The sequence below is a fragment of the Cyprinodon tularosa genome, unplaced genomic scaffold (assembly GCF_016077235.1).
Source record: "Cyprinodon tularosa strain WSP-4 unplaced genomic scaffold, ASM1607723v1 ctg33, whole genome shotgun sequence".
In the NCBI taxonomy this organism is placed as follows: domain Eukaryota; kingdom Metazoa; phylum Chordata; class Actinopteri; order Cyprinodontiformes; family Cyprinodontidae; genus Cyprinodon; species Cyprinodon tularosa.
Window position 1 is genome coordinate 2,780,241 of NW_024039041.1, and position 22,033 is coordinate 2,802,273.

Genomic DNA, 22,033 nt, shown 5'->3' on the forward strand with positions numbered 1-22,033 from the left:
AAGCTTTTTTTGGTTACCATTATCTGGATGATTAAGAATCTGCATAGGCTGAATTTCCACAAAGTTTTCACTCAGGATAAGATGATTTCAATTCTTTTTTTTTATTTGTGAAAAACAAAGTATTATTTTCCTTTTACTTTAATGTCATATCTTTTATGCTGGTTTACTGCACAAAAGTCCAAAAAGAAACCTGAATGTTTTAATGCAAAAAAACGTGGACAAATTTTATGGCATGACAGAGATAACAGAAGTTTTTCCTTCTTTTCTCAAATGTTGGTTGCAGTATTATCCTATAAGCATAGTTGAAATTGTTTCATACAGAATATATAGCTGGTGCCCTAAGGTGCCCTTAGGCAGAGTTATAACAGGGAACTTGATTCATGACCCAGAGTAAATCCCCATCTACTTCTAGGTTCCTGATAGCTTGTGACTGGAGGAAAGTTGGGCTAAAATTAGAAAAAAGTCTTTGGAAACTATTTGATACAAATATAAGGCACTCACAAGTCTGCATATACTGACTCAAAGAAGCATTTGTGTCCCAAATTTAAACATGTTTTTTTCCCATTCTGCAGAACACACCCATGTATGAGAAACTATATAAAGATGCAAAGCCCCAAATGACACACCGTTAATACATTAAGTGATCTGACCCTCCCAGCAAACACAGACACATCCATAGCCTCTCACACCTTGTGACTGACCAGACAGCCAGTTTCATGAAGTCTTTCCTATCTGATGTGGCCTTGTGTTTAAATCATGCGTCACTTAGAGCTGATATCACAGAGTCAGCGTCTCAGCAGCTTCCTGATTTTCTTTTTAACTCCAGTTTAGGGAGTGATTTTGTATAGAAAAAACCCCCACACATGATTCTTTTTATACTTTGGAAAATAAAAATGACTTTATGAGCCCATAGAAACAATCCAACATAAGGGTGAACTTGAGTTACATTTTCATTTTATTCTCCATGCTGATTACAACCAGACATGGACAACGGTTTACAGTTCTGTGTACAGCAAAAAACATTTAAATTAGAAAACAAGACACAATTAGCCTTTTAATTATATCACACTTTTAGCAAAATTTCTCTTTCCAGGAACACTTGGAGAAAATAAATATTAAATACCATAAATAGGCAATACTATTCTGATGTACCTGCCATCTTCAAACGTAATTATCTTTTTATAAGTCGTTTATTATAAGTAAAGTGCTGCTGGATACTGACCTACAAAGGCCAGCCTCATGTCATGTAAAGGGGTCGAATCAACTTTATCTTGCCCTCGTGCAGACTTTGCTTTTCAGTGTCCTCATGTCTTTTGAAATGTTATTCAGGAGCTTCTTGTAGGTCGTCAGCACCACACAGCCGTATATCTTCTGCTGGAAGATGTTCTGGGGCAGTGGTAGTGTCGTGGGTCCACCTGCCGGATCCGGTAAAGGCAGGTTTGGGAAGAAGTTGTGGTAAAAGTTGTTAATGCGAGAAGTAAGCCTCACGCTGTGATCTCTCACTTTTTGAATTAGATCGAGAAGCAGGCTTTTGGGGGGCTGCAAGTCCATCTGCTGCTCTTGGACCCTCTTCAGGTGAGGTGAGAAGGCTTGAAGCTGTGTGTATATGCTTGCCATCCTCTCTGAGGGTTCCAGCCCAGAGATGTTTGGGTCAGGGATGTCGCTCCTTGAAGCCTTGCAGAAAAGCTGTGCCATTTCTCCTTCGGAGGCTTTCTGTGATAAAGAAAGACAATTTAAAACAAACTAGAAGCTTCATTTAGTATTGTCCAATCACGTGATTGATCAGTTGAAACAGATTAGATGTATGACTTTACTCACATATGCTTTGATCAGATCACCGGTTTGCTTATGTATTAGTCTGGTGAGCTTCTGAGTCTTTTGCAGATCAGAATCACACCCCTGGTTTTTGCCTGCTTCCACAGTTTTTGTTGTATCAACAGCCAGAAGCAGCAGGAAGCAGAGTAATGCTGAGGAGTAGAGAAGTGGTCAGTTATTGTAAATCGTCCTCACGTTAGATGAGAAGTTAATTTACAAAAACTGCAAGTGCTGAACTAAACTCTTTCCCATTCAACACACACAGATTGGAAAAATGACTAAATGAGTACATTTTATGGTTTATCTATGCTTAAATAGAGTTAAAAAAGGTCTGTTACACATATACTTGACCAAAAAGGTAAAAAGGAACTCATTCATGCAGGAAACTGCAAACTTCAGTTAGTTTCACAAGAGCCACAAGTCACTAAAAATAGGTTGCATGATTATAAGAAAAAAGGTCTAATGATGTTTAAAGCTTCAAAGTAAGAAATGTAGTTAAACTTACTTGCTGCTCTTTCCACATGCTGTTGAAAATGCATATTCTTTACATGACCATTCATTCTCCTCTGTGTCTCACAATCAAATTGCGTGGACTCGTCATGATCACACTCCTTTGAAACTTCTTTAGAATAACCCACAGGAAATGACGTGCAGTGAGCCTCATGTAGAGAACGTCATCCTGGTTGATTCCTTCCTGACTAAAATGTCAATTTTTTGTGTTATTATTAATTTCTTTATTTGGGTTTTTTTATTTTTTATATTCACTCTTTTTTCTTTCTTTTTTTTTTTGATGGTGGAAGACAATGCCGAGGCATGCCTTATGTATGAATAGACATGTTGGGGCATTGACCTGTTTCCAAGACATATATGGAATTATGGTTAAAAAGTTGTATGTAAAGTAGAACTTTTGACTGTTTGGGAAATCCTACGCATAGCTGGTAAATTTGTCGCTTCAGAAAATAAACCAGCCTTATATAGAAATTAGGTGTCAACCACCAGAGATCTTGTAAGGACTGTGGTTAGCCTGCCCCTTGACACAGTATTGAACTTTTTTAGCAATGATTGGTGCGTGTGTGTTTTCTGAGCCTAGGTGAGAAATTCTGTTGAAGTTTATTTTCAAACCACTGACTTTTTTTTTTTTTTTTTGCTTGAATTTTTTTTTGCATCAATAGTTATATGTGGCATTCCATACCGGATGCTTGTAGGTTAAAACAAAATGCATTTCGCAATCAGAAACTTTTAAAGTACGTAAAGATGACTGAATCTGCGTAACAAGAGGCAATGAGGCTGAGCTTCTGACAGAGAACATCAGTGAATGAGTTCATTGAGCCATAGAAGAACTTTTTAGGAAACTTGCTCACTTCTGCTTAAAAAAAACAACACCAACTGTGGTTATTGAGAAACCAAATCCTGAAAGCTAATGGTTTGCAAAATACTTTAGCATCTGGCATTTTTCATACTTTTACTTTTATGTGACATACTAACAATGAGTACCACAGACATTTTTAGTTGTCAATCTTTGCTTTTTCTTTATAAACCAGGTCTGAATGGAGAGCATCAGTAACCATTAATGTTAAGTTCTTATTGTAGACTAATTGGATTTCATTCTGTAGGTGTAGTGTTTTCCTGGAAAGTGAACCTCTTCTTAAGTCTCTGTTGGAAATAAACCTGTCACCACATCCTTCTGCTGCCACCACCATGTTTCACAGTGGGGAATGCTGTTATTACTTTGTCTAATTGTCAATATTTTTAGTTTTGGTTTTATCTGACTGGGACATCTTCTTCCATTTGTTGGCTTTGTTCAATACAAGATCTTTGGTAAAATTTAAATTAGATTTTTCTTTTTTTGGAGCCTTTAAAGGCTGCAAGTATTCTATAACTGACCTCTCAGTAATGCTTTGACTTATGCTCTCCTTATCTGACCTGTTAGTTTTCGTGGGCGGCCATGTCTTCCTAGCTTTGCAGGTTTGAATAAATTCTCAATTTTCAGGTAATAGATTAAAGCAATAGTCCTTGAGATGTTCAAAGCTATGAATAGTTATATAAAATGTTCCTTAAAATAAGATTCAAAGATCTTCCTTCCTGCTTTTTGTATTTAAGGATATTCTCATTAGAGCTCTCACAGAATAGCTGCATATGGTGACTTCTGAGAGAAATTGCTGCACTGGATTTTAAGGATATCGGTGGATAACTGGGCTGAAACCATGTACTATATCTGCTTTCTTCTACCACACAGTTATGCACTTTGAGTTGGTTCCTCCTAAATAATTACCTGAATGCTTTTGTTTTGTTAGTTTGCAACATATAGAGTAAGAAATTGAGATTTAAGACTTCAACACATAACACCCTTGCAACGAATGCACCGAAAGTGAAACAGCTTATTGTGATCTGACACGACCTCTGCTAGTTTTGAAAGTATCTGCACTACGGTTTCAGCGCATGAAGGCATGTTTTGGTTGCCAAACCACAAACTACCTGAGAACAGGCAGGGAAAGTCGATGCACCACACCAGTGTTACAATCTCTTCAGGTAAAGAGTAACCACTCTTCATGCCATTACACGGGGGTTTCCAGTTCCCCCGGGGGGTAAAGTGGAGGGGAGAGGCAGACGTCTGCTGCAGATTTCTGTCTCAGAGGTTGACAGTTCAGAGAAACTACACCAAGATTCCTGACAGTGTGTGAAAAACAAGCTTGTATTTGACGATTAAATATAAGTAGGCCTCAAGGTTAAACTCTGCTAATCTACTTCCCTCTCACTGTTCCCATTTTAAGATTTCTGATATGCTTGTTACTTCTGACCCGCAATTATGTTTGTTAAATAAAGAAAAAAGAAAATGAATCAATATAGGTCGCAGCGGTCATTTCCCACCAAAGAAAATAAAGCGTGTGAAGTTTCACACCACATGAAAAAAGCATTGCCAAGAAATTAAACCACACACACTCAGGATTTCTCTGTCAAAAAGCAGGATGTTGAGCGCCGATGCTCCCTTTTTTGTTTGTTTTCAACAAAATCTCTTTTATTTCGTCTTCGAACTGCACAGGAAATGGTGAATAAAATTCTTTAGGAAAGTCCCCTTTATTCTAACTAAATACATCTTTCTAATAACCTAAAATGTACACAAATTGTAAGGTCTGTTTTTTTCTGAAGTTCTCAGTCTAACATACTCGAGCACCTCAAAAAGCACTTTTTCTTTATGGAACAATTTGTCCAAAAAGCTTCAGTTTTGATTCTCGATCAGACAACAAAAAGAAAAGGTTTTACTGCATATGAGACACAGTTTCTTAAAATTTCATAAAGTTCATGAAAAACAAGTTTCCCGTTCACACTTCAGAACTCAGTCGGATCGGTCGCAGTCAGGTTCTTTTGCCACCAGAAACTAAGTGTTATTGGATTCTTTCTGTTAAAATACTTTGTTGATTTATGGGACGTCATCCAGCTTTTCCACCCCACTACCCTCTGTGAAGAACTAATACAGGCATTTGCTGTGGAGAAAAAAAAAATGAAACAAAAACATTCTGATAATGTTTAAGTGACCTATGAAGGAAAAGCATTTTTAAAACATACTCTTCAACACTCGAGATATTCAGTGCATTGGGGGCTCCAAACACGTCACGAGTCTTTAAAAAAACAACTGTGTGTTTAATAAGAGGGGGATGCAAAATGGTTACAAATCTTTTGTGAAACTAAAGTGTACTCCTAAAATAAAATGAAAGAAAAACAGCAAGGCTAAAGGTGGTGTTAGAAATCAAGCACCAAAACATTATCTTTCCATTCACCATGAATGGAATAATTGTGCAACCTGTTCAATGACTATAATGAACATGGTGGATAATATCGAAATCCTCAGTCACAAATAGTTCAAAACCTAGTCCAGACCCACATGTTTGGAGAGTCTCTGATCTTTTAAAGATCATCACAGGGAAATAACAAGAAGTCTGTGGTTCCATTCACCAGCATTTATACAATCTGAAAGTCTAATGGTCCGACTTAGCAATATACCGAACTATTGTATGACCATTTCTCAACATTATAAAAAAAGAAGCAAAAACCTTATCGTTAGGCTCTGATATCAGTAATAGACCAGTGTCTCTGTATGTTCTAGCTATGTTCTCATGTACAAATATTCATATAAAAAATTATACAGCACAGATCTCACCATTTTTCCTTTACAAGATTAGTGAACAATTAAACGATTCACAAGTTTCAGACGAATCCAAAAGAGACAACAACAACAAAAAAGGCAAAAAGAAAAAAAACGGTGCCGGCCTAAGTCAGTTAAAATATTGATATTACAAATTCAAACTAAAACCTGCTTCAGGCACAACTCAAATAAAGGCATTTGTGAAAAAAAAAATCATATCAAATATGGTGCTTATGTCTAGTATCAATAAGCCAAAAAAGAAAAAGAAACAAAAAAAAAAACATGTGCTGTGACCACTTATTTACAAACAGCTAAAATCTCTGACAGGTTCATGCTTCACTTCACAACCTGAATTTGTCCTTAAAGTGCATGCAATAATAAGCAGTTTGAGCGAGTTGGATCTTGAGTTGTGAGAGGATTAAACAGGTCGATCGAGTTGATGCCAATTGTTTCTACATACTGATCAATGGAATCTGTTAGAAAACTGAAGAACCACAGTACAGGATACTGTATGAGTAAGAGCATTATGTATGACCGGTAGGAGAAGGGAAAACCTGTAAAAAAGTATGAGTAAACCCTCAGTATAGCAATATTCACATTCAGAGATTGAAATTAAATGAATACAGCAAAATCAAATAATTCAAAAGAAATAAAAGCAGCTTAACACCACGGGGGAGTCCGCAGTTCACATTCCACAATGTCCCTCCATGTAACACACACAATAAGCATCATATGAACATGATGAGTTTCTAATTAAACATATCAAAGTGCCCATTTTTACTAAAATTTCTTGATTTATTCAATTCATACCAAAAAAGAGGAAATGGCATGGAGGAAAGAGTCTGCTTATCTGAACACATTGAATTACACTAGGTTTGCTTGTTAGCAGACATGTTTAAGGATTCTTCTGTTTTGCTTCCTCCCTCTAAGTGTCTCGGCAAAAGCAAAACAGCCTCTGTTCAAAGATGTGATATCTAAAGTGAGAGAGTGAAGTAGAGTAGCAGAGAAAGTTATCCAGTTTGTCACCATGGATGCAGCGAAAGTGGACATGAGAAGGGCACCGATATGTTGTCCTTTAAAAAGATAGATCCGCTTTCATCTGTTATCCTCTTTAGGGAAGTCCAGAGATCCGAGGCTTCCAAAACCGAGGCTCCGACTCTCTGAGTCAAAGGCGCTGAGTTCTCTGTCCTGACGTTCCAGCAGGTGCTTGATCCTTTCGGTTCGCTCCTTCTGAAGGGCAGCCAGTTCCTCTTCGATCTGCAATCAGCACAGTTGTTATTTGGTTTAAAGAAAGGTAAAACATTTAGGCATATTTAGAGAAATTAGTTAGAAATAGGATTAAAACTAATAACACAGCTTGCAGATTTATTTAAAAATATATTCTTTCCACCAAGATAGTTGTTTCCTATAATAAATGAGGCACATATCTCTTAAAGGACAATATGAAAAGGGGTATTGATTTTCTAGTAAATAAATAATATATTTCTATATTCTATCAAATAAAAGAAGGGATGTCGAAAATGATCTATAACATTTTCATTATTCAATGGAAAGGTCTTTACTGTCAGCATTCCATTAAAACCCTTCTTTTAAATGCCAAATGGAAAAGCCCTACATATTTGACAAAGACTTCAAATTCTGTGCAGCTTGTTCTCAAAACAAAGTGCATTTTTTATTTCGTCCTCTCCTTTATCATAAACTCCCTTGGATGTTATTTCGGAAGGGCCAAGAACTGCCGGCTTCACCCCTCCCCTACCTGCGGACAACTGTGGATGCGTTCAGAATTCACTCAGACACACAATTCAAATACCACATAGATTCAAATGTGACACCCAAGCCTCCAATGTTTTTTTTTTTTGATATCTCAAACTGTACCCTTTCAAAGATAAAATGTGAAATATGCCTTTTTGCCCTCTCCCTTCCCAAATATGGCTCCAACCTTCCACAGAGATCAAAGGAAACCGCGTCACTGTGGGGCCACTGAAAGCTGAACGAATGCACCTAGCGGCAGCATTCTTTGGCGTGCGTGGCCTCAGTCAATCGCTCCCCTATAAAGATTGATTGATTGGTTGATTGATTGATGTTCTCATGAATCATAAATGGCCATAGTACTGCACATACAGTATGTCCTCCTGAAAGGTTTACTCCATCCCCCCCCCCCCACATTATTCAACCAAATATGGTTTCCAAATGTGTTTTTTTTTTTAAGACAACAGCAAACCTGGTAACAAACTCTGGAATTTGGACACCTTTACCACCAGTCTCAAGTCCTAAAGCAGGTAATTCCAGCAGTATAAAGGAGCGTGAGTTTTCCACAAAAGTACTTCGTCACTTCAATTTAAACCAAGATGTCTGACACTTGATGTTCTTGATTCTCAATTGATGCTATAATACGTGACCACCAGCCTTTTAATTCTCACAAGGTAGCTAAACTGTTTAAACTGCTATAAATAGTTTTTACAGAGTAAAAAAAAAAAAAAATTCAATGCCCTGATGTCTTGATAATAAGAAGGAAGACATCTGAAATCTCAATGAAAAAAAAAATACCAGGAGAAAGTTAATGACTTAAACAATAATATTTAGTCTTTTGGGGAGCGTGTTCCTACTGCTGTTATAAAAAAGGCAATGATATTATTTTATTAAATGAGATAACTTCAATTAATTTTTGAACTGTTCAATGTGTTTCTATTGACAAGCATACCTTTAATCCACTTTTCAAACTGGTTGAGTTTTTTTTTTTTTTAAGTGAGTAGATTTTTTTGTAATTCCAACAGCAAAGCTGACAAAGCAGACTTCAAAAGTTATGGTGACGTTGAGTATTTTTTGTCTTAGATGTCACTTCCCCTGCTCACTTTCCTTCGTGCGGTTCCTGTTTTTAGCAGCTCTAATTCCACATTTTCGTAATCATTTGCTAACAGGGCATTTGACATGTGCCGGCATATTCTTTCTATGTAATGGACTGTCAGTATTAATTATTTTAATGTTTCCATTGCTATAGTTGTTTAGCAGCTGGAGACCTGAAGCCATTGTTTTCATTGGAACTCAATGTAAGAAATGTTACTCTTTCTTCTTTTAAGTTATGTTTTTTTTCTTAATTTTGCAGGCATTTCATACAGAATTCTCCTGGAAGCCAAACACTGAGCTTCAATTTGACTGAATTTTAAACCTTAAATTGCTATAGTGGTCATTTCTCACTTTTTGCCTGAAAAGCGTATGAAGTTGTTGCAATGATGTTCTCAAAGATTACAGAAGAGTTCAGTGGCTTTAGGCCCTGCTGAAAGAACACTACTCAAAACCATCAGGCTACCACCTCCATGCATCACAGTATGAAAGTCTGCTCTCATGTCACATTCGTTTTTTTCCACTTTGTTCCGCTCTGTTATTAGGAGAAGAGGTCCTTTTTAGCTTTTCCTTTTTCCTTTTAAGCTTTTTCCTTTTAAGCTATAGTCACAGCTGCTACAGAAGTGAGGCTGTCATGAACTCTAAATAGAAAATGCAGCTACAACTTAAACGAACTGCTTCAATTGGTAATTAATTTAAGTTTTCAACGTATAAACTTTATAAATTAAGTTGCATCAACTTGATTCAATTACTTGTTACCAATTGAAGCTGTTCATTTAGGTTGGAGCAGCATTTTCTTTTTAGAGTGTTAGGTTTAAATATGTGCTCTGCTGTGGTGGCTGTTGCTCTCAATGTGGCTCAGGGGTGTTAAATAAATCAAAACGTCATGTTTTGCATAAACAAATGTTGAAACATATACCGGTAAAACACACGACTACAATGCGTGAAAATAGCTGTTGCAAAGCAAGGGTTCAGAACAAGATGGATGTTTTGACTGAATGATCACTTTTTCATCTCGACTCATGAGGAAAATCTCCTCACTGCCACTGTCAGTAAAAAATCGTTGCCAATGTTGGCAATGTTTGCCAATCAGCATCTAGAAGCCAGCTTCACAACCCACCCCTGCTCCATAGACCTCTAAGTGTTTTAGCCTCCAAGGAAGTGAAGTATTTTGGCATGTTATCCAATAAGGGCTCTACATTCTCACTGCTTACCTTAATAGACAGAGACTCAAACCTCAACAGGAATTTCTTAGAGAGTCTGACCGGCAGTACCCTGCTGCTCCAGACCAGAGGGGAGATTCCATCTGAGAGCAGGCTCAATAGCCTAGTGGTTAAGGCATAGGGCTTTGAATCCTTAGGTTGTGAGTTTGATCTCCCACAGACTGTCACGCTGGCTCACTGAGCAAGACCCGCAACCCCACAATGGCACCTGGGTGCCGTGCAATGGCAGCCCACTACCCAATGGGTTAAATGCAGAGATTATTACAAATTAATAAACTTAAAAGATAAATAAAATTAAAAATAACAAAAAATAAATACAGGTGACCAAAATTTTTAGACAAAACTCAAAAGCATATGTGTAATGCTGGCCAATAGAAAGTTCTTGCAGCAATACAAACAGTATGTCAGGTTTGTGCATCCAATCGCTTTCAAATAATTACCAAGAACAACACATGTGAATTTTCTTTTTTGATATTTCCTTCAAAAATGTCAGTCTCCCATCGTGTATGCACCCTGCCCTCAATCCGAAAAACAATTCTAGAATGTGAACTCAACCTATTGTCTTAATAAATGCATCCACATACATTTCCAAAACATGTATGAAAACTCGAAACAAAAACAAACCGAAGGTTGTGACTTACGTTGTGTTTAAGCATGACGTAGGTAAACACCACACTGAAGTGTAAAGACAATCTATTTCCACCATCTACTGGGCTGTTTTGCAACTAGTCGTGTCCCAATTCTTAGGGAGAAAATCTTCACTTGCACTTCCCTTATTGAGTTGACCTCACTGTGGAGGAAACTCACAGGAGTGTTCTCAGAGCCAAGTGAGAGAAATGGGAGTGCATGTTGAAAAGGGTGGAATTAAAATTTTATATTGAAGTGATTAAGCACTACCAAAATATAATATCACTGCTTTGTAGCCAACTTATTTGCTGGAATTAGAGAACTTCAATAATAATACTCTTGTTTTTTAAACACTAACCTGGCAAGTTTTATATACACTGTCCAACGTAGCTGAAGAAATGCGCTACATCATATTCAGCTGCAGAACAAATGCACATTTAGGATAAATATTTAAGTCCACGAGAAATTAGTTTAGGGGAAAACCTGCTAAAATGCTATCAGCATGTGAGATCATGTTATTAAGCATATTACTGCTGCTATAATCGTACTTTTTGTTCAAGGTGTGCTCTCCGAATAGAAACCTTCTGCTCAAGTTTTTGCAGCTCTCGTTCATGTTGGGACTCCATCTGGGACTTGGTTTTTTTCTGGTAGGCATCTAGGAGCTCCATCTCTTGTTTGAGTTGCTGCTTCAGAGCTTGGACCTCCCCTTCCTGCTCTGCTTCTAATCGCATCTGGAAAATTATAAGGTTGAAAACACACAAAAATTCATTACCAAGCTTCCACTAAAAAAATGGCCAATAGCTCAACAAAGCAGAGAAGAACAATGGTTATCCTGAAATCTGAATATGTTCTTTAAAGTAATTGTACCGCTTGAGAGGCCATCAGTTCATTGATGCTCTGTTCGTACTGCTCTGCCAGTACAGCCAACTTCCGTGTCTGCTCCTCCTTCAGGTTCTTCAGGATTGTTTTATGGTTGCCTTTAGGAGAAACTTCCAGCTGATGGTTCCTAAGGGCCTTGTACTGCTTGTTCTGCACCTTGCAAGTATCCTGAAACTGTTTTTTGATCTGCATCTCCAGGGTCTGTGAAAAGAAATGAATGATGAAAATCACAAAAAAAAATCGAATTAAAAAGAGGTCTTTGCATGGTTTCAGAGATGTACAGAATCAGAAAAAAAAGAGATATTGATAAGATGAAATAGAAAATAAAAAAGTGAACAGAACTTCTGGGACACCTTAAGGTTTCTGGGCTGCTGTCGCTGCTCCAGTGTGTGTTTTCTGTGCAGTTCTGTCTGTCGTCGGCTGTTGTACTCCTCCTGGTTTTCTAGCTCGGTCTGATGCTGCAGCCTCAGGAGTTCCACTCGCAGCTTCTGAAGCATCTGTAGCTGCCTGTGCTCCAGGTCCTGGGTGGACTCATCCTGCCGGATCATCATGGCATGTTCCATCTCCTTCTGTGTCCTCTTCTTGTTCAGCTCCTGAAACAACATGGTTTTGTGGAGATGTGTACTGTATTTCTGCTTTACTTTCCATTTTATTATTCATAACATTACATCTCATATCCCATGGTTTTAAATCTGTACCCTCTTTAGAAAATGACAAAATCCTACATCTTTTAAATATGTTTTCTCCTCCCATTGCTCCAAAACCTATTTCGAGAATATTCCATTCAAAAATAACTTATTGATCCTGAAGGGAAGCTGAATGATTAAATATTAAATGAGAGCAGCTGGGTGAATGTGCTCCAGTGTGATGTCACATTGCTACATACAATTAGCTCATTTAGCATCTTCTGTGTATATTTTGTTTTAAGGTGTAATATCTTCATTAAATTTAAGTAAAGATGCTCCTAAATTTGACATTCCACATAGACGAGCACCATCACCTACCGTTATATGGAGCTGTATTATCAAAGCTGGCCCACAGGTATATAAATAAATGAGTTTTAAATACAGATTAGAACTGTATGGACTTCCCTTTACCTCTTAAATTGATGAAAGTAAATGTCCCTCAACTCCCAGGGGCTGTTTTTGGGCTCACAGATAAACAGATGCTTAACAGAACAAACACTTTGTGGAGAACACTGATCAAAGTCAGCAAATCTGTCGTTTCTAAACTTCTCAGCATCCAGATCACAAAATAACAGCATGAAAGACCATATGACCCCTAATAACAATTCAGTATACGTACAATCAATGCAAGCAAATCAATCTAACGTGTATAAAAAGAAAAACATTGAAGAATATTATTGTTAATAATTGGGGAAGTACAGTTTTTTATGTGCTTCTGCAATTTTAGCATAAAATCCTTTTACTATCATTCGTCATTTTAGGAAGATCCCATTGCTCCAAATTAAGGTTACTAGCGATTATTTTGCAAATCGATTAATCTGCTAATTATTTTTTTTTCGATTAATCGGTTTATAATAGGATAGCCAAAGGTTCCTTAAAGAAGTTACGAAATTAAACCTGGTTAAATAAAACGCTTCCTCTTGAAGAGTAGTGGATAGAACATATTGACAGACAAAAAGCATTTTTGCATCTTAAATTCATAATTTTTATATATTTTTTTACAATTTTGATGTAATTACTGCTCTAATTGGGTCGCTCTGTCAGCTAATTGCATGGTTTAGAGTCTCTATGCTCTATGCTGGTCTGGAATGGATATCCCATGCAGGGCTTATCTAACCATCTGCATCAAAAAGCTGCTGAGTAATCTGTCATGGGTAATGGTTAAAACTGAACAATTAACTGCATTTGCAGAATAATTGCATTACTGTAGGCATGACACAAATTTCCAATTGCAGGGGCACCCAATTTTAGTCACAATGCGTAAGACACTCTCTAGCTCCAGCCCTTTAGGTGGCACTAATACACCTAAATCATGTTTGCTGCCACAAAGATGGGAAGAGAAAATTGAAGCCACAGATCTGTATTTATTTAATGGATAGCCTATAGGTCTAAAAAACTGAAGTATATATATATATATATATATATATATATATATATATATATATATACACTATATTGCCAAAAGTATTTGCTCACCTGCCTTGACTCACATATGAGCTTAAGTGACATCCCGTTCCTAATCCATAGGGTTCAATATGACGTCGGTCCACCCTTTGCAGCTAGAACAGCTTCAACTCTTCTGGGAAGGCTGTCCACAAGGTTTAGGAGTGTGTTTATGGGAATTTTTGACCATTCTTCCAGAAGCGCATTTGTGAGGTTGCACACTGATGTTGGACGAGAAGGCCTGGCTCTCAGTCTCCGCTCTAATTCATCCCAAAGGTGTTCTATCGGGTTGAGGTCAGGACTCTGTGCAGGCCAGTCAAGTTCATCCACACCAGACTCTGTCATCCATGTCTTTATGGACCTTGCTTTGTGCACTGGTGCACAGTCATGTTGGAAGAGGAAGGGGCCAGCTCCAAACTGTTCCCACAAAGTTGGGAGCATGGAATTGTCCAAAATGTCTTGGGATGCTGAAGCATTCAGAGTTCCTTTCACTGGAACTAAGGGGCCAAGCCCAGCTCCTGAAAAACAACCCCACACCATAATCCCCCCTCCAACAAACTTTACACTTGGCACAATGCAGTCAGACAAGTACCGTTCTCCTGGCAACCGCCAAACCCAGACCCGTCCATCAGATTGCCAGATGGAGAAGCGCGATTCGTCACTCCAGAGAACGCGTCTCCACTGCTCTAGAGTCCAGTGGCGGCGTGCTTTACACCACCGCATCCGACGCTTTGCATTGCACTTGGTGATGTATGGCTTGGATGCAGCTGCTCGACCATGGAAACCCATTCCATGAAGCTCTCTGCGCACTGTTCTTGAGCTAATCTGAAGGCCACATGAAGTTTGGAGGTCTGTAGTGATTGACTCTGCAGAAAGTTGGCGACCTCTTCGCACTATGCGCGTCAGCATCCGCTGACCCCGCTCCGTCAGTTTACGTGGCCTACCACTTCGTGGCTGAGTTGCTGTTGTTCCCAAACACTTCCATTTTCTTATAATACAGCTGACAGTTGACTGTGGAATATTTAGGAGCGAGGAAATTTCACGACTGGATTTGTTGCACAGGTGGCATCCTATCACAGTTCCACGCTGGAATTCACTGAGCTCCTGAGAGCGACCCATTCTTTCACAAATGTTTGTAAAAACAGTCTGCATGCCTAGGTGCTTGAATTTATACACCTGTGGCCATGGAAGTGATTGGAACACCTGATTCCAATAATTTGGATGGGTGAGCAAATACTTTTGGCAATATAGTGTATATATATATATATATAGGGGTGATGCTGAGAAACTAGATGCTGAGAAACTAGTCCATGCATTTGTTACTTCAAGGCTGGACTATTGTAATTCTTTACTATCAGGAAGTCCACAAACTGTAGTTAAAAGCCTTCAGCTGATCCAAAATGCTGCAGCCAGAGTTCTAATGAAAATTAAAAAGAGAGATCATATCTCGCCTATCCTGGCTTCTCTTCATTGGCTTCCTGTTAAATCAAGAATAGAATTTAAAATCCTCCTTCTCACATATAGAGCCTTAAATGGCCAAGCTCCATCTTATATCAGAGATCTGATTGTTCCTTATGTTCCTAACAGAGCACTTCGCTCTCAATCTGCAGGTTTATTAGTGGTTCCTAGAATTTCTAAAAGTAGAATGGGAGGCAGATCTTTTAGTTATCAGGCTCCTCTCCTGTGGAACCAACTACCAGTTTTAGTCCGTGAGGCAGACACCCTGTCTACTTTTAAGGCTAGACTTAAAACGTTCCTTTTTGATAACGCTTATAGTTAGGGTGGCTCAGGTTATCCTGAGCTATCTCTATAGTTATGCTGCTATAGGCTTAGACTTTTGGAGGACATAGGGACCCCAATTTCATCATTCTGCTTCATTCTCTCTCTGTTCTCCTAACTGCAGAATCTGTTAGTTCAATCTCTAACGTTCTGCTCTCTCTGCTTTTCCTCAGAGTAGCTTTGCCTCGTCTGTTCCTGTTTGGCTGTGACGTCATCCTGGAAAGAAATATCAGCTGTGCTGCTTCCATCAACACCCTTGTTTATAGATGTTGGAGATCGGCCTGTTTTCCAGTGTGGTCCTGTTTCTCTGACCGTGACTGGCTGGATGTGCTCTCTTCGTCCTCTGGCATGGGAGCTGCCTTGGAGCTTGTCTGCCTGGCTGTGTGTTTCCTGGACGGGGCCGCCTTTTACAGCTGCTTTTTGTATCTCTGCTTCTGTCTCCTTGAACCCCAGTCGGCCTCGGCAGATGGCCGCTCACACTGAGCCTGGTTCTGCTGGAGGTTTCTTCCTGTTAAAAGGGAGTTTTTCCTCTCCACTGTCGCTACAAGCATGCTTAGTGTGAGGGATTGTATTTGAGTTGATGCAATCAACTGGTTTTCCTTAGATAGAAAACTTTGTATCAATTTGACTGTATGATCTGGTTGAACTGTAAAGTGCCTTGAGATCACATGTGTTGTGAATTTGGCGCAATATAAATAAACTGAATTGAAATTGAAATTGTATAACTCACTGATCTCTGTGAATATATATACAGATCAGTGGTCTAACCATGGAGTACCAATATGGCGGTTGATGACTTCACAGCAACGTGTACTAGCAACGGTCTATTACCTATCCAGTGAATAAATAGATATTAGTGGTTGTTGGTAGTAAGAAGATCCATACATGATAGAAGAACTATTTCACACAACGGTTTTCGTAAAGTCCTTCAGTAAAGGACTCTGGACAAGCAAGCTTTCAAGGTCACAAAAAACTGAAACCCTGGAGTGAAATATCTACATGCTTGTGCTTATACTGAAAAGGAAATTTGTAGTTAAATCGCAATTAAATTTGGTTGCCATTCAGTCCTAGTTATGGTAAACTATTTTTAAAAGCCTATGACCACTTCGGCCTGGGAACATCACATAAGATGAACAGCAGTGTTAACCACATTATCAGAACAGATCCTCAAGCAGACATAATGTTATGCCTGATATAACATACTGAATTCTCACTAAAACAAAGAACGCAGGACTACAAAACAGCCTCCTTAAGCATCATGATAGCAGGTTGGAAAGAACGTGAGAGATAATAGAGAACCACAACCCTTTTTAATACTTTGAATTTCATAGAAAAGCCAAGAAATCCCCCCGTAAAACAGCTTAATCTGATTATTTCATGACACCTTCTTTTAAACAAATTCTATAAAAGCAGAAGAAGGAAAAGCCTTTTGAGTTTTCACATTACCTCTCTTAACTGCTCCTGTTCAAACTCATGCCGTCTGATCAGGCTCCGGCGTTTGAGGGCCCGACAGCTGCGATCATAGACCAGCCTCTGCTGGGCCAGCAGGTGAGCTTCCTCCTCAGCCTGGGAGTGCTGCATCGTTTCTTTATACCTGGACAGTCGTTCCTGTTTTTCCTCCTTGGATGCACAAGTATCCTCATTCATCTCCTGCAAAGCAGCACAAACAAGATTAAAGGTTGACCACATCAAAGACATCTTCTACGGGACTTTTGAATAACTTTGTGAGAATATTTGGAGATATTTACATCCTTGATTTTGTCTTTGCAAAGCCTGTATTCCTTCTTCTGATTCTCCAAGAAACCAGTCAGCTCTTTCTTTTGTTGAGCGACAATTTGTTGCTGTATTCTCCTCTCCTCTGCTGCAACTGATTTCATCTGTGAAGAAAAAACATGTTTGTACAAAGATATCAATTAAAAAACATGTTAGTTTCTTGCTAATTCATAACTAACTGCTGCTGAAGCTTTACCTCTTTGTCCGTTTGAGCAACATGGCGTTTGACCAGCCGTTCCAGCTCAATGTAAGTGTTGTTCGCATGAGTTTCTAGTTCCTTCTGCAGCCTGAGCATGTGCTCATCCATCTCGGCCTTTAGCCTGTTCTCCAGGGCGATCAGCTGCTTCTGGTGCTGTCGCCGCATGCGCTTATACCCAGACATCTGCTCCCGCAGCTCAAAGTCCTGCTCATGCTCCTGGATCTACCTGATGCCCTAGACAGATGAACCGAGGATGGGGAAATAAGCTGAGCAGGCAGAAAGGAGACACAGCTTGGTATAAAATGGCAAAGTAAAAACTTAGAAACAAAGCTGTCACATTGATGTAACAACAAAAATAAAACACGCAGAAAGTAGCCCATTAGTATACATGTGCAAAGCCTTAAACTAAGATTTTTTTTGGGGGGGGGTGCTTCAGCTGTCAGTCTTTTTTGAAGGCATCAATCAGCATCTCATTTCATTCCAATCTAACAGAAAAAGTAACTTCCTGTAAGAGTTTCAGTCTCGTCTTTCTCAATGTAGAGCAAATATTCAGTTTTTCTCTATTGTTGATTGACAGGGCTGTAGCTATTTTCTGATATTCTCCATACTGATACTTTAGGCCAATGAGCTAAAGCTGGCATAAGCTAAAAGAAGCAAATAGGTACATTTGATAAAAATGCTACTAAAACAGATAATCTTTGTTTTAGGTCAGAGCTGAAGGTAAAATGTGCTTAACCAAATGTTCCTTTTTGCACACACACTCAAACAGGTTTTTTGAGGTTATTAAAGTGTGATCTAATAAACAAAAATTTATAAATGTATCTTCTAAAAACAATAAATATGACTGATCATGCTGCTAGGTGGTTTGCAAGAGGAGAAGAAAGTACTCACTGTTGTAAATTCATGAGCTAATTAACTGGATAATATTACCACAATAAGAAAATGTTGGTGTTTAGACAAGAAGGGGTCTTCAGAATATTGTAAACATGGATTTATTACCTACACTGAGCGGTTTTGAATTGAATGGTCAAATCAGTTTAGCAGAATTAAATTAGTTTTAATTAAAGTTTTAAAAAGTGAGTGAAGCTTTCTTGTGTCTTGAGCATTGAGTGAATGTTTTTGTTTGTTTTTTTCTTGTCATTTTCCTAAGAGTGCCCAAAAGTGATGAAACAACACAAAGTGGTACATACTTGTGACACGGTAGGAAAATAATCAACAATTATTTTTTTTAAACAAAACTCTTTGAACTCAAAATATATGCTCCAGTGCACCCTCTATGAGTAAATACATATTTATGTAAATAACTGTAGCCTATAGATGTCCTCAAAAGTTTGATAAAGATCCCAATAAACCTACTCCTATATTTTTTTGAATAAATAACGTAAGACCGAGCAAGTATTTTCATGAGGCCTTGCTAAAAAGGCTACCCTCATAATCATACATTTGTGCTGTTTAAATTATTTAGAGAACTACATACTATATTCAATAAATGGGTTGGTTGAGCAGTTGATATTTATCTGAAATTACATCTGAAATCCTAGATGACTGCAGAGGAAATGTCTTCCCAATAAAAGATTAACACAAATTCTTATAAGAGCAGGAATTCAGTATTAGTCCTGTATTGATAAATTAACTTAAAAGTAGGAGATTCTTCATGGTAAAACTTCTGACACCATCTGGTTTAGAGGAGAACTGGTTGTTTCAGGAGCTGGTTGATTGGCTAGGGAGCCATGGTCCCTCTAGACACCCTTCTAGATCCACCCCTGCTTCCACCTAAACTGTAAGTTGGGCAAGGAGTCTCTTTCATTAATCCTCTCCTTGAAGGAGAGGATTAATGAAAGAAGCAGCCTAGAGAACCATGGTGAATATGGAGGAGTTTCAGCCATTCATACTTCAGTCTGAGGTATCTGTTGACTGGGATCTCTCTTAGTAGTGCAATAACCATATATGACCTTAAGAAAAGTGGCAAGAGTAAAACAGTTGATTTCTCCTGCGTATTTGGTTCATATCATTAAAAGAACGTAAAAAGAGGCCCCATTTAAAGGCTGCAACAAGTTATGTTGGGATCACTGTAAAAAGAACTGAAGGGAGTTTGACTAAATGGGATTTGTTTTTGTCTTCATACAAATCCATATTTGTGAAAGAAACCCCAAGTCCCTATAGTGGTTTGGTGAAGGCATCATCATGCTGTGGGGTATGTTTTCATTGGCTGAGAGAAACATATTGGACTCAATTAAAGGGGATATAAAGGTAAAGAAACCTAAAGACAAACCCTTCAGCTAGAGGTATTTAAATCAAATTTAGAATGAATGGGAGAACTTGAAAACTGATGGCCGAAAATGTCTAGATTTGGAAAGGTCTATTAGGCACCGACTCAGTGGAGCTGAACAGAAATGTGCAAACGAGGTTTTTAGATTTTTATTTCTACATGGCTTTGAAAGCCAAGTACCCCCCCCCCCCCCCACACACACACACACACACACACACATTAAAGAGCCTCACTGTTGCATTTCATAGGACATTCCAACTAGAATAAATGTGTATTTTATGTCAGATCTATTACCATTTTTATTCTCTCCTGAATGTCAGATTTCATGATGAAAAATAGAGAGAAGACAATGCTTATCGAGACAGATCTTTTACAATGAGGACAGCAGAAATATATAATATTATAATGATAAATTATAAAGACTCAAACAATTGCAACTAGAAACGCCAGGCGGATATTTGTCCAACAAATGCAATCCACACATACACCAGGAGGCAGAGGGGACGCTGAAGATGGGGAGGGGAGAAAAAAAAAAATGACATCCATTAACTGGATCTGGTTGCCATGACTACAGATGTACAGCTGAGAACACAGACACTTATGCGCGCTCGTGCATGCACGCGCGCACGCGCACTGGAAATTTTCATGCAAACGGCGGAGCAGCGTACCAAAGGTGCTGATTTGATGGTGGTGATGTGTTCACAGATCTGGCAGTCAAGAGACCGACTCTAGTTAGATGTAGGCCGCAGCTCTGGCCTGGCGTCCCTGTGCACGGCCTCATCCCTCACGCAAGCATGGTCCTGCAGGGGGGGAGGAAAAGGAGGAGATAGTGGGGCTGGGTGCTTCCCAGGCCCTCCGCGCTCGTTGTTCCCGCTGGAGCCGCTGTCAGTGCCGAATCTCCCCGAAAGCAGCACGCATCCAGCGTTAAATGCATCCTTTCCCCTGTTTGCTCCCCGGCTACTGCGCGCAAGTCCTTCCTATGAGAGAAAAGGGCATTGCCAAACCAATTGCAGGCAACACCAAAAGGGGCAGCCTCTGGATGTAGTCGTTCTCTCTGGCGTCCCTCCTCTTGTAAAATTAGAGGAATCAAACGGCTACGCTGGATGAGAGCGAATTATGCAATGCCTACCATTGATAATCAGAAAGATACCTCCGAGATGTATCTTCCTGACACTCTTCTTTTCCGTTTCAAAATGCAGGAGATATTTGGGAGGAAAGATGGTTTCCCTGTCTTCCTGTGATCGAATGTGGTACCATGTTGAAACACTCTTGATTCAGATAAGGCACATCCAAACATGATTTTTCCACAAATGTGGCGTTCAATGTTCCCCTTGTATTCCACTCGAATTTCTGCCCTACATTTACAGCGCACTTGGTCATGGTAGGTGGTTCTGGTGCCTTCTATTCATCTCTTTCCTCTGTCCATTTCCTTACACTCCCCCTTCCTTTAAAGAGACACAACACTAGAGACTCATCTCAACAAGGCTGAGGTAATTTCTAAAGGGATGCAATCTTTTTCTTTTTTTCTTTTTTACTATCATCATCATGTCAGCCATCTGTAATATAAGAATAACACCCACTGTAAGGGATCTGCAGTATACAACATTTATTACACATTATATGATGTAACATCTTTTCCTTCTTTTTCTTTGAGGCAGAATTGAAATCTATGTATCCCCAACTATTGTTTAAATAGGTTTATTATTTCAGATGAAACAGTTGTATCATACATATTTTTAAAATGATGGTCCATGATTAAACACAAATATGATCATTTATTGCTTAAATGTTTGCCGCATTGCACAAATGAATAAGCAAATCATACATATGATGTGTGTCACAAGCAGAGCAGTGGGATCTAGAACTGTTGCTCTTTTGAATTCCTTTAACCATTGGCTGTGCTGCATATCCAACAATATTTGCACAATGGAAAAAGTGATCATTTATTATGGCGTTGTGTTTTTAATACTCATAGTATTCCGTTTTTGTTTATTTGCCAAAAGGAGGTTGCTATTTACTTTAGCTACAGGGACTTTATCTCTTTAATCAGTGCCATTATTTAAATAAAAAAGAACAATTTTGTCAACCTGCATTACTGTACAATAATTCGTCATATTTTATGACCACCAAACATTGTGTTATTGCAATTTTTGCAAGCAAAGTGCCTGTTTCCAGATGTTGAACTTTCACTTTTTAATTTGCATAACCTATATAGAGGGATCAAAAAAATGTTTTCCAGAAAAATCCCAAAAATGCTGCACTGATTAGGATCCGCAGAAGCTGGTGGTCTCCTTGACTTTTTTTGTCTTATAGCAGGGTGTAATATCTGAATAAAGGGAACCGCCTGTGCTGCCATGG

The 22,033-nt window shown here is 38.8% G+C and overlaps 2 protein-coding genes across 2 annotated transcripts; both read right to left on the reverse strand.

The window, feature by feature from the left end:
• Positions 1 to 869: 869 nt before the first annotated feature.
• m17 (IL-6 subfamily cytokine M17) lies at positions 870 to 2,856 on the reverse strand. Its single transcript, XM_038293825.1, has 3 exons — positions 2,321 to 2,856; positions 1,819 to 1,967; positions 870 to 1,713 (listed from the first exon to the last, which is right to left on the reverse strand). The coding sequence occupies exons 1-3, from the start codon at positions 2,373 to 2,375 to the stop codon at positions 1,267 to 1,269; spliced, it is 651 nt and encodes a 216-aa protein (XP_038149753.1). The 5' UTR covers positions 2,376 to 2,856; the 3' UTR covers positions 870 to 1,266.
• A 1,905-nt stretch (positions 2,857 to 4,761) lies between these two features.
• On the reverse strand, positions 4,762 to 21,136 carry taok3b (TAO kinase 3b). The gene is made up of 8 exons (XM_038293730.1): positions 20,344 to 21,136; positions 17,404 to 17,640; positions 17,183 to 17,311; positions 16,881 to 17,084; positions 11,880 to 12,119; positions 11,515 to 11,727; positions 11,196 to 11,378; positions 4,762 to 7,213 (listed from the first exon to the last, which is right to left on the reverse strand). The coding sequence occupies exons 2-8, from the start codon at positions 17,587 to 17,589 to the stop codon at positions 7,052 to 7,054; spliced, it is 1,317 nt and encodes a 438-aa protein (XP_038149658.1). The 5' UTR covers positions 17,590 to 17,640; positions 20,344 to 21,136; the 3' UTR covers positions 4,762 to 7,051.
• Positions 21,137 to 22,033: the final 897 nt, after the last annotated feature.